Source organism: Zootermopsis nevadensis, unplaced genomic scaffold (genome assembly GCF_977971745.1).
Source record: "Zootermopsis nevadensis isolate Lab colony 2312 unplaced genomic scaffold, Znev_1.0 Znev_ptg000013l, whole genome shotgun sequence".
NCBI classification, from domain to species: domain Eukaryota; kingdom Metazoa; phylum Arthropoda; class Insecta; order Blattodea; family Termopsidae; genus Zootermopsis; species Zootermopsis nevadensis.
Window position 1 is genome coordinate 5,543,766 of NW_028259145.1, and position 12,588 is coordinate 5,556,353.

A 12,588-nucleotide genomic window follows, 5' to 3' on the forward strand; every position below is an offset into this window, starting at 1 on the left:
CATTTTCTTTCCAATTTTTCTGGAACTGTTACAAAATCTATTATTGGTGTAATGTTTAGTTGCTTTTCTACAATGTCCACAGGTTCTTCATTTATTTTATGACCAAAAAGTGTGTAACCCAAAGTTCTTCTTATGAAATGCATTTCTGTTTATATTAATCTTTTCTCAAGAAGAATGAGATGGGCAGGGCATGTAGCGCACATGGATGGGACAAGAGGTGTGCACCAGGTATTGGTTGGGAAGTCTGAGGGGAGACCTATACGTAGATGGGAGGACAATGTGAAGCAGGATCTATGGGAGATAGGAGTTAAAGGAGACTGGATTTTGTTGGCACAGGACAGGGTCTGGTGGAGGGTTTTGTTTAATTCAGTCTTGAACTTTTGGGTTCGGTAAGGCATCTAGTTAGGTAGTTATTAATCTTTTCTCTATCATTACTTTGGATAGTTCATGATTCACTACCATAAATGACAGGTCTAGCAAGAATCTTATAAATTTTAATTCTGGTATATTTTGATACTAGGTTTGGTTTGAAAATTTGGTTTATGATACCTGTTATTTTCAAAATGTTTGTGATTTTCACATTCAGATGTTTTTCTTCCTCACATGACAGGTGATATCCCAAATAAGTGAAAGTATTAACTTGTTCCTCACAGACTGTGTTAAATCATGGTGGAAACGGTTCTGTTTGTCTAGTCTATTTTTACAACTTTCCATCTACCTTTCATTGTCTTCTCTTCCTCTTCAGTTGCATTTTCTTGAATTTCAAAACTGAGAATAACGTTTGCCACAAATTCTTTTAAGGGGAAATATCATAGCTGGATGGTCATAACATTTGAAGCACCAAACAACAAACAGTGACCAGCTACTACTTAGATAGGGATGTGGAGATGACACTTTCATCCACGTTGAAAATAACGTTGGGAGCAATGTTTTTCTAGAAAAATGCACACACATTATAGGAAAATCTGTTAATGTTCTTCCAAAGTCGTATTTTTCAGGTAGTACAAGTAATAATTTTTGCCTTTTCAGTTTTTTTTAACTATAATCAACTTCGTTCGGTCGGGATACTCAAAAGTTCTGTTAGCATTCAAATGGTCAGACCATAAAATGTGTCTCCACGCTTGCAGCAAGCGATCTGGTAAGACACCACTGTTCCCTTGCTTAACATCTTCCTCAGGGTTTATTCAGATACTTTCAAATCATCTTCTGACCCTCCTTTAAAATAAAAGAATAAACAACTTTTTTACACTACAATTGATCCGGATAAGAGTGCGCGCAGTCATTCGGCGGATTCATTCTCATGTGTACCAAAATCCACCATGTTTGAGTTTTAATAAATGGACAAATGGTGTTTACATTATTTGGGTTATATATGTAAAATTACTTACCTTTTCAACAGATGTATATTAGAAGTAAATTCTTATTTCGTAATAAAAGAGATACAATTTCTTCTGATCAAAACTGAAATGTTGCACTCAACTTGGCCATACACATCGTAACATCGTGATTCCTTCTGTATCAGCTGGAAAAGTAGTTGTCTGGCGTCAATCACAGATTATTCTGCTCAGGGCATCCTGCAGCCTTAACCACTGCTTTATAGTCATTGCTCAAGATCGGATTTGCTGTTATTATAATTGATGATGTAGGAGAGCAGTATTGCAAGTTTGCACAATGAGTGAAGAGAGAGAGCGATATACTGTTTAAACAGACATGCATCAATTTTCATGAACAGTCTAGTGTGATTATAGTACAATATCTTTTCAGCCTGTGTTCCGTCGCCACGGAGAAAACATGTTTGAAGTTCTCTTGCAGTTGTAAATTTCATATCTTCAACATGTTTGTCTACCAGCATCTTCGCTGTGAAGAGTAGCAGAATGTCTTTGGCTAGCGAAGATGGAATCTTTCATGAATGTCTTCTCTTCCTATAAAGGATGCAATCATTTGTAATAAATCAAAGGTTGGAACACCCATACGCAAAATTGAATATAATCATGACTTATTCCGAATGCCTCCAATAAATTATTGTGGCTAAGCACGTCACTCTTTGAACCACTTTCATCTAATGCCTTTTCTTTTTTACTTAGCACCAGCAGTTTACACCAAGATAATAACTAAATATTCTTCTTCGGTATTTATTTTCCAGCTTAGTTAACTCTAGAAGACACTATCACAGTGTTTATTGATTCGTGTAGGGGGCTACGAAATTATGCAATATTTATTGTGCAATTAATGGGTCCCTTAAGATAGGTTTCACCATACAATAATTTACCGTCTATACACAAGGTTTCACCAGTTTTACAAGGCGTCAAGTATGATGATGGCTGTCACCTGGGTTGTAGCTTCGTGTAGTCGGGTAGAAGTGAACCGACGTTTCAGAGGTACTGCCTTCATCATCTAGGTGACATGATGCTACAACCCAGAAGACATTAATCTTGTTCAATCTGTACAACAAAACGTTATCACGTTAATTGAATATGTTCGGTGAATAATTAACAAAAGTAGCATTTAAATCCCCACTTAATGGTACCTGCACCTTGTCGTGGTGGTGGGGCTTGAGTACCTCAGTGATCCCAAGAGCTACACTGGCGGTAGCATAGCTACTGGTAGGGCCTCCCTAGCCAGATAGGTCGCGGGGGAGAGGTAAGACTAAGACAGGTACCCTGGACCTCCAGGTTGGGGGTTGGTCACAAGGCTAACAACCTTGCACCGTAAAAAGGAAGAAGTTTCAAAACCTCAATCAAAGCCTCGTATAGAATAATAATAATAATAATGTCCAGCATAGTCAGACTATGATGGTGAAAGGTACTACCGCTCCCCATTTTCATAGGGTTAAGGTAATGGGGAGAGGTAGTACCTTTCACCATCATAGTCTGACTATGCTGGACACTGGTCCTCACCCTCCCAGGAGTAAGTGAAGCGCAATTCAGATGCTAGGCATCCAAGAGCCTCTCCTTGCTCAAGACCGTCCGTGCGTGGTGAAGAGCCACATCCGACTAGAGGTGACCCTGTTATATAACAGAACACGGCGGATCTAGAGGAGTAAACCTTGATAAATAATCCCTTAGTTCAAAGTGTGGACAACCGTGCAGCTACTACCGAAGAATGGAAAGACAAAGATCTGGAGTACAGATCGCCTAGGTACTCCAAGGGCTGAGGTTGGTTATGGCAACGAGGCAACTCAATGCAGGCCAACCATGGACACGCACAGCCAACAAACCCAAGACTCACAAGAAAATCAATCAAGAAAAACAAGAGTGGCTTGGACAAGAGAAGAAATGAAGGAAGTAGTTTGGTGTCACATGTATTGTAAAATGTTATATAATACATGTGGCACTTGCTAAAAACAATATGGATCCCAGAAATAGCTGCTGCCCTATGTACCTTAGGGACAAGGTCTGTCTCGGGTACATGGAAGTACATACCCCATAAAGTGGTGAATAGATGGGATAATAATAATAATTTAAATATTCAGAGAATTATTGAGCAATATGTACTCCAAAGTAGAATTTGAGGTTTTCACGGTGGTGCGTCTTCTGGGTTGTTCAGCCATGTAGTCTGGTGGAAGTTTACTTATTGATGGAGGCAATAAGGACCTCTGAAACGTCGGTAAACTAACGGGTAACGTTGGCGGATGGCAAACATGGCTCAGATCCACCGAAGCCAAGGGCCACATGGCACTAAGTTCAGGAGAGCAGTGTCATTAACGATCCCTTTGAAGCACCAAGCATCACCTCGTCACACAAATGCCTTCCACCCACATTGGGCTCTGTGGAATGAAAATAGGCCACTGGAATACAAGTGAAATGGCATTAGTCATACAAAAGAGATCTCAGATATGGAATCGCCATCTTTAAGTCGATTCTTCCTAGCAGGGAGTGAGCAATACTGGCATACTACCTCGGAAAGCTGACATTGTCAGTTAACCTGGGGAAGCAGAGAAGACAACTGGAGGCAGGGGCTCACCCCTTGTGAGAATCCTAAGAAAGGAGTTCTCTGATACAAAGCCTTCATTTGAAAGGTAATAATTCTCAGCAAGGAGCTAACAGCTCTGGCATACCACCATGGGGAGCTGACAGTATCAGCAAACTTGGGGAAGATGAACAGTTATGAGGAACCTACCTTTACTATTTGTAGAGGCAATGTCTCTGGGAGCCAGTGGCTGACATACCACAAGGAGCTAGTGGTTGTAGCATACATGTGGATTCTAGAACAGTATTCTGTAACTTCTTTTAACATGTGGCACACCACAAAATTTCGCCTCACAAAATGGAATACAAAACTACACATGGCTATAAATATGTCTACATATGTATGTCCTTTCTCTTTAAGTGCACAGGCATATGAAAACAAAATACAGCACATGTTAGATATACCTATTGATGATGAATCAGTCTGCATATTACAAATTCTAATCACACAAGATAAGTTACTACCGTTTTGTAATTATAACATGCAAATAAACAAATTCTGAAAAAAAATTCAACACACTAGTTGCAGAACACTGCTCTACAAGGCAAATAATGTGAACCAATATATCCAAGGTAAAGTGCCTAAGCACCAAGTTGTAACAGGATATAGGGCAAGTACAGGTAAAGATTAACCTTGTCATTAGATAGATTTTTTTCTCAGTAGCTCAGACTATAGTGTTCAATGATGAATACAAAAGGATATATAAGAAAGCAGTTGTGGCCTAATTTAAGGTACTTTCCTGGCATTTGCCTGGAGGGACTGAGGAAAACCACAAAAAGGAAACCGGCCAGAACAGCCAGTCTCCGAGCTGATATTTGAACCTGGGACCTCCCAAATACGAAGCAGGAAGGTTAGCCACTCAACCACGATGTTAGGTGGAGTGGTCTGTTCCGAAAGGCTTCCATGGTTTCATGCTATTCTTTACATACACGAAATGAAGCTGTGAATACTATATTTTGGAGCCATGTACAGAAAAGCTGCGCATACCAGGCCTGAGCCTGGTACCACAGATATTGTTTGGGTCCTCGACAGGTTCAGATAATAGCAATCAAATGATATATAAACCATTTTGTGCTTTCTTAGGCCATTACAAAGAAAAATTTATTCATAGTTGCGATCACCTTATAGTCATGACACAGTCAGGCTCTGGAAACAAATCCTTCCCACTTAATTTTCTCAGGGGATTTTTGCAGATGCCCCTTCCCAGAAATAGTTTGATATAACACCTTTCATACCTGGAGATACGTTTGAACCATTCCTCACATAACCTCAATGTTCGTAGAGAATTGTTACATAATTCATTAAAGGATTACTGATATTTATGCATTAGAAGAGACTTGTATTAATGATATGATAGTCGAGGCAATTTGTAAATAGATTGGGCCTCATTTGGACTAAAATAAGAGGAAGTTGGGCTTGGGTGGGGTACAGATGACATATTTTAAGATGAACTTCGGAATTAGGCCAAGTGCTCCTTGGGCTGGTCTACGTGAAATTCTAAAATTCTGGCCCATAAGATGTCTTGCTTCATGCTCCGGGTGCCATATCCTTGGAAAGAGAGCCCTTGGGTATTCAATGGACAAGGAGCCTGGAGGGGTTTTGAGCTCATATGGACATGGTGGCAAAGAAACAAAAATTCACCCCTTGTGAAAGTCCAGCCTGTAGCCATCACTTTACTAAGCTATCCCAGCAAATCTTATACTTAAAATGCAATAAAACATCACTTCTAAACTTGAATGACAATTTTACGGAAACTTTTATTCTCATCTCATTAGTTATGTAAGAACTGATACAGTAGTGTAAGTGTGGCTGAAATAGAACCAGCCATTCCTAATTTACAAGTGGACACACAATTACTGGACATACACTCTATAGTACATATTTAAGAGTGGAAAAGCAAAATTGTTTTGTGAAATAAACAAACATACACATTATTGATGATAATGTCAGGAAATGTCTCAAATCTGAGTAATACTTTGGAAACATAAGTACACCCACTGAACTTCCTTTCAATAAATAAGCTCTGTAGTTTAAAATAATAGTTGTATCAAATGAAAATAATGTGTGGAAGTTGACAGGCAAGAAAATAAACTTATTGTAATAAAATATGCATGCCTGCAACTGAAGTATATATTTACATAAGCCACCTGAAACAAAACAGTGATTTTATATAATGTGAAAAAACATTTAATTTTATTCTGGGGCCCTATACAGGATAGGGCGATCATATGTGCTACTCTACAGAAAAAATTTCTACCAGTTATTAGTTAGCCTGAGAATGGAGTACCCCGGCTTTGAATTCCATTCCTCTAACATGGATGTAATGTCATTACAGCTATGTTTTTAAGGAGGGGAAAAAAGAGAGGAAAGCAACAGGTTGTAGCCACTTGCCTCAAGCGACTGAGAAAAATCGTAAAAGCTGTAGCCAGGCTGGAACAAGCAAAGTCTTGAATGAAAGCAGTGTTCTCCAACATGTTATCTTGTTCCAATTTTCCCGTCTGAAATTGGTTGTCCTTTGCAGATAAGTTCTGTGAAAAATTTCTTATATCTAAACTGAGACATATCATTACCAAATGAGGAATACGAGACCCCTGATTTCTTCAATGCTCCAGGACAGCATCAGACTATTTTATAAGTGCACTGTAACCCTGCAGTGACTACTAAAATTTCTCCAGCTGCCTGTACATAAGAAATTTGATAACACATAATGTACTTGATTAAATGCAACAATGGAAATTTTTTTACAAAGTATCGCTGAGTCATTTACATCAGAAAAATTTAATGACCACTTTACATAAGACCACTACTGCTGCTTTGAGCTTGCCTGTTGAATGTGCCTATTCAGTGCACACTGTGCACTTTTACAGGATAGGGCAATAATATTTGACCAACAGAAATACTGTGTCTGATCATTGCAGGTATCTATCTACCATAATAATTACTGTATATAAAATAATATTCACATTAAACTAATGAAGTTCCCCATGTGCTGAAGCAACATGCAATGAAGGTATGGACAGGGCATGGAGGTTAAAAATCCTCACCTGTACACCTTAGCAGTTTTTCTCTGTCTGTTTCATCCCTGAGGACAAGAGGCTCAGTACCCAGTTTCAGGGAGGTTTCGTGAACCCCAGAAATGTTCCTGATGTGGAAAAAATATCTAATTCTGCTGGGAACTTAATCCTGTTCATCCACTTTGTAGTAATAATTTTACTGATTCAGCTATACACCACCTAAATATAAAATCAAACTTCCATTCATGGAACAGCAATTTTTTGGGTTGTAACAGTGCACTGCTTTAGTAACATGACTTGCTGTAGGTCATCATGTCTTCCTATAACAACATGTTGTATGATATTCACTTCCTGCTTACTTTTACTATCACAATACAGTGAGTACACATGAAACAAAGGGCAACCTAAGAGTTTTGTACTAGTAATGTACATTTGTCCTAGTGGAGTATTTTGCTCTGTTTCAGATTTTAAGATTGTAGATTATTCTTTTGTAATAAAACCTTTGTTCTATAGTCACAGCTAAATAAGGTAGAGAAAATAAATCTAAAATGTGGCTAAAGTACCTGAATGTATTGACACACATCATACAGGTCTTTTGCTTTCAGCATAGTTTCAACTTGTATCACATTCTGAACCAAAGTTTTGCACTATTAGAGTTTTATCATCCTGGACTATTTCTGGAATTGAGACAAGACCTTCTGTATTCATTACCATGGCATCTGAAGCAACAATCATATCTGATGTGTGAAATTCCTCAAGATGACCATAAAGTTCTTCCTTCTGGTCAAAGGAAAGTCCACACAGAATACAAGTAAAGGTGACATCAACTGGAGCTTCTTCAACTTCCACTACCCTGCGTCCTTTAAAATGTGTCCGCTGGTGTTTGTTACAGTCCCCCTTTTGTTTGAAACCGCGGCCACATATGTTGCAAGAATAGGGTCGTTCACCGGTGTGTATGCGCAAATGAGTGTCGAGCGTGTCCCGACGTCTGAATCCCTTGTCACACAGAGAGCACTTAAATGGTCGAAGATCAGAATGAACCAACATATGCTGATTCAGAATCATTCTTGAGCGGAACGCTTTAGTGCACTGTGTACATTTATATGGTTTTTCACCTGTGTGTATCCTTTCATGGATGATCTTATACTGTTTGGTCTGAAACCCTTCATTGCAAAAACTGCATGAGTAAGGCCTCTTACTGCTGTGTATTTTTTGGTGTAACTGCAATTTTGTCTTAAGAGGAAATTTTTTCCCACATGTTTCACAAGGAAAGGGTTTATCTCCATCGTGGCTCATCATATGGTATTTAAGAGTGAGCTTACTTGCTAGTTGCTTTCCACATACCTCACACACATATACTGAAGGATTAGAACCCTGTCTTTCACACAACTGCATTGCTTCTTCAACCTCTTCTTTGGTGTGCATCTTGCGATGACTAAGCAGTTCCCCCAAGCATGTAAATGTGTCCTTACAGATTTTGCACACGTGTTTAGTAGAGCGCTGATGTGTCTTCGCATGCATCTTTAAGTTTCCCATACGGTTAAAACCTTTTCCACACACAGAACATATGTGCTGACGAGGATCACCATGAATCAGCATGTGTTGAGACAACTGACTTCTCTTATGGAAACACTCTTCACAGTGCAAACACTTGAAAGGGCGTTCATTGGTGTGGGTACGCATGTGTTCTGTGAGAAGATATCTGCAACATAAAAGATATTTTAAACTAATAACCAACTCTACAGCCACAGTGTTTCTTCAGAAGCTAATTGTCATTTGACTTGTAAAGAAATTGTCTTTTATGGAAATATAAGGTTCATTACCATATTCACAAGAGTCCCATACTAAACCCTATACTGAGTGAATTAAAACCAGTCCATATTCTCACAGCACATTTCCTTAATATCCATTTTAATATTATCCTATCGTATGTGCCTAGGTCCTCCAAGCAGTCTCTTCCTGTCACCTCTATAAAGGATACATACTCATGTGGCCCATTCTCAACCACCATCAATCTATATTCTTTGCTCATGGTGAGAGACCAAATTTTACACTCAAACAAGTAAATTAGTTATATTTTAATCTAACTTTTAGATAGAGACAGGAAGACAAAATAATCTGAAATGAATTGTAGCAATACTGTCATTTCCAAATATTTGTCAGAATATTCTGCAGCTGGGAAGTCTAAGGGATATAAATACCCCTAAACTTTTTAATTCCTGTAATATATTGCATTCCATTTTTCAAGGCATTCAAATTATTTTTGCCAGATGGCAACAGACACCAGAGAAAGCATTTGATAGTCTGTTGCCAGTTTGCAGCAGCCAGTAGTGACATATGATTGTCTAACAACCAAAGATATGCAATAAGAAACTTTCTCGATCATATGTTAATGTATGACAGAAAAGTGTTAATGAGTATTAGACGATTGGTGCGTTGCATTTAGGGCTCCAAAGACTCTAGCATCGTGAGTCTTAAAACTACTTAGAGTATCACAATATATGTTTTTAACATATCACCATACAAATATGTTATGTGAAGTTACATTAATCAATTACCACATAAAAATTATTTCATGGTCAAAATACTATACACAATTTATTTAAATTTACCTTAACAAAAGGTGCATATTTCAAACATCAAACACACATTTTCAAGACCATAAATTGATTCCAACTCACAAGTTTATATAAACTGCATGCTGATATTGAAGATGGCATTAAAACACTGAGGTGGAGAGTTACCCAATGGCATGCTGCTTATATAGTTTCATAACAGCTGGCCATTTGAGTTTTTGTAGTATCGATTTTCATAGGTGAATTGGGGATGAGCATACACAAGGAATTCCAAAAAAGGAACTTGATTCCTTCATATACAGGTGAAGTTCCCCCTGTGTCTAAGCACCATGCCATCTAATAGTACAGGGAGAGTGGAGGTAAACCTCCATGTATTTTAGATCTCAACAGTAGATGGATAGGAAACTGTGTGGGCCCCACGGCTAGTCTGGCTTTGGCCCTGCTCTGTTTGCTCACGCTAAGTAAATGTATCCAGTGCCAATCCATCATGCCACATTTCAATACTTGCAGTATGTGGATAAAGTTCCACATGGTTTCAACCAGGGCACTAGATAAAGCAGTTTCATGCATTAGAAGGCATTGCCGTAGGGAAAGATAAAACACGCGTACTTGACAGGAGGCCGGGTAGGCTCCAGGTTTTTTTCTGAGGTGGTGAGGAGAACACAATACTGCCTGTCCAGTCCTTGGTCACTCTTCATTACTGACCATATGGTTCCTAATTCAATTCACCACAAATATACTAATAAATCCTTGAGCTAAGTGCAAATACTGACGATGCGAATGACTTCAGTTGCTTACTCTTGTTTGACAGAAATGGACAGCTTCTGACACCAGTTTGCTCTAATAGTATTCATAATTTAATAGGAGTATAATTTTTTTTATAACAGTCTGAATTTCCAAATTCATGTGTTGTACTATAATGCTGTAAATGACCAGGCTTAAATAGTGCTTTAGGATGAAACTGTAGCTTGGGATACTACTTGAAGTGAACACAGCAATAACACATTAAATATAATTACTTTAATCTTTCTATTGGACTATGATGGATGAAACATAAAAATGCTCCAGTGATACTTTCTCAATGAGAAGATTCTTCACATTAACACATTTTCAAAAGATGTCACTATGAATTAAGAGGCGTATAACTCACCTGTTCCGACAAGCTTTCCCACACACAGCACAACAATGTCTTCTGAAGAAAGTGGGATCAACATGGGTCAACTTGTGTAACCTCAGACTACTGATATGTTTCATGCTCTTGCCACAAACATCACATAGATATGATGCTTTTGTGTGGCTAGCACAATGACTGTCATAGCCCGCTCTTGTCCCAAACTTCTTCCCACAGTGTTTACATTCAAACATTTTCTCACTTTCATCATGCGTGTACAGATGATTCTTAAGTGACTGCGTGTTCCAAAAACCTTTCCCACAATATTCACAGATGAATGGTTTCTCCTGTGTGTGTATGGAAGCGTGAAACTGAAGTCTTGCCTTGGAAGAGAATCGCTTATCGCAGTAAGCACAGGGGAGTGACACCGGAGGATGAGCCCAAATGTGTTTGACATGTTCTTCCCATGAAACAGATAAGTGGTCACACTGTTTGCATCTCCAATGCCTGTGTTTTATTCTTCTCTTAGCCTTTTGTGATGAAATTTCTTCAGTACCAGCTGCTGTCTGCACTACCTCATTGCTGCGCGAACATCGTTCTGTTCCTACAACTTTTGTTCTTTCATTTTCTAACTTCTTAATAATACCCCTAATTATTCCTGTAATCTTTGACCTATCATTACTGTCAATATTTTTGAAGTTTTTAGATATTTTCACACGAAATTCTAAATTACTTTGAAATATCCCCTTTTTAAGGAGGTATCTCTGTGGTTCAACATGAATGTCGGCTACCTTCACAATTTCAACTGCACCCTGCCTGTCTGTTTGTTTATGAACCTTTTCATGTAAAGCAGCCATGTCTGGTTCTGAGATTTTTAACGACGGCAACACTGTACCAGATTTAACAACTACCTCCAACAAACCAGTTTTGTAAGTTTCAATGTCTTTTTCACTCTTCTTGTAATCAAACATTTCACTGACACTTATATTTCCATTGCCTGGTTCAACAGATTTACTCTCCTCAAAATAATTTTCACACGTCAGCCAATTCGCTTTAAAGGTGCCTTCACCACATTCTGATTTTCTGAAATGTTTTTTCTTATGCTCCTCAAAAAACTGCTTAGATTCATAAATGATTACATCACATTCTGGGCAGCAGAATACTTTATCAGGGTGAGAAACTGTTTGATGTGATGCAAGATTAACTTTACCAACAACAGTTTTCTTGCAGTACATACAACAATAACTTGTCTGATCGCAATGTGTGTATGAATGATCCACCGAAACTTTCCTTGAATCAACTTGAACAATTCCTTCTTCACGTACTTCATTTTCAGTAAATACTGTGGAAAACGTTTCATCATACACACTTGGTTCTGGTTTTGTGTCTTCATTTGATACAACAGGATGATCCATGGTAGATGATTCATCAAAAAGACAATCAGGAGGTTCAGTATCAGACGATTCTAAACATAGTTCCTTTTTTTGTGGTTGCTCCAGTGTTTCCTGATTAACAAATTCTTGTTTCCTATGACAAAGAAAACAGTAACCAAATACTGATGAAACAGATTAGTAACAGTAGCTGCTACAACCACATGTGCTCCTAACAACTGAGACTCAATGCCTGAAACACATTTCTACCATAACTGATTTTATAAACACTGAAGAAGAAACCGCACAAGGCTTGATAGGATTTCAAACAAAATGATGAGATACTGCTAAAGAAGAAGATATCAAAATCAAAACTAGAAAGGTACACTCTTTGGCGTACACAAAAGTTCCAGGGGTGTTCTCTACGCCACACTCCTTGCACGCACTACTGACCATTAAAGGGGGGGAGCAAGTAACAATAAACACAACCTTCCATTAGCTGTCATACTCTTTTCATATACTCATGTATTTAACGTCTTAATTTGCAG

At 38.4% G+C, this 12,588-nt stretch overlaps 2 protein-coding genes across 9 annotated transcripts in view; both read right to left on the minus strand.

Annotated features, from left to right (window-relative positions):
• Positions 1 to 1,993, minus strand: part of Atg2 (Autophagy-related 2) — a 73,772-nt gene extending 71,779 nt beyond the window's left edge. Inside the window, exon 1 of one of the 3 annotated variants that reach the window (XM_087348464.1) lies at positions 1,389 to 1,993. The gene's annotated coding sequence lies outside the window, so the exon portion shown is untranslated. The remainder of the gene's footprint in view (positions 1 to 1,388) is intronic. The other 2 variants (XM_087348467.1, XM_087348466.1) reach the window with 2 other exon arrangements.
• Positions 1,994 to 5,706: 3,713 nt separating this feature from the next.
• LOC110834419 (uncharacterized) overlaps positions 5,707 to 12,588 on the minus strand; it is a 29,211-nt gene continuing 22,329 nt past the window's right edge. For 5 of the 6 annotated variants that reach the window (XM_087348469.1, XM_022073543.2, XM_022073542.2 and 2 more), the window contains 2 exons: positions 10,710 to 12,197; positions 5,707 to 8,685 (listed from right to left, as the gene is read on the minus strand). In XM_087348469.1, the coding sequence (XP_087204595.1) occupies positions 7,596 to 8,685; positions 10,710 to 12,197 (2,578 nt within the window). In that variant the 3' untranslated portion in view covers positions 5,707 to 7,595. The remainder of the gene's footprint in view (positions 8,686 to 10,709; positions 12,198 to 12,588) is intronic. The other variant, XM_022073546.2, reaches the window with a different exon arrangement.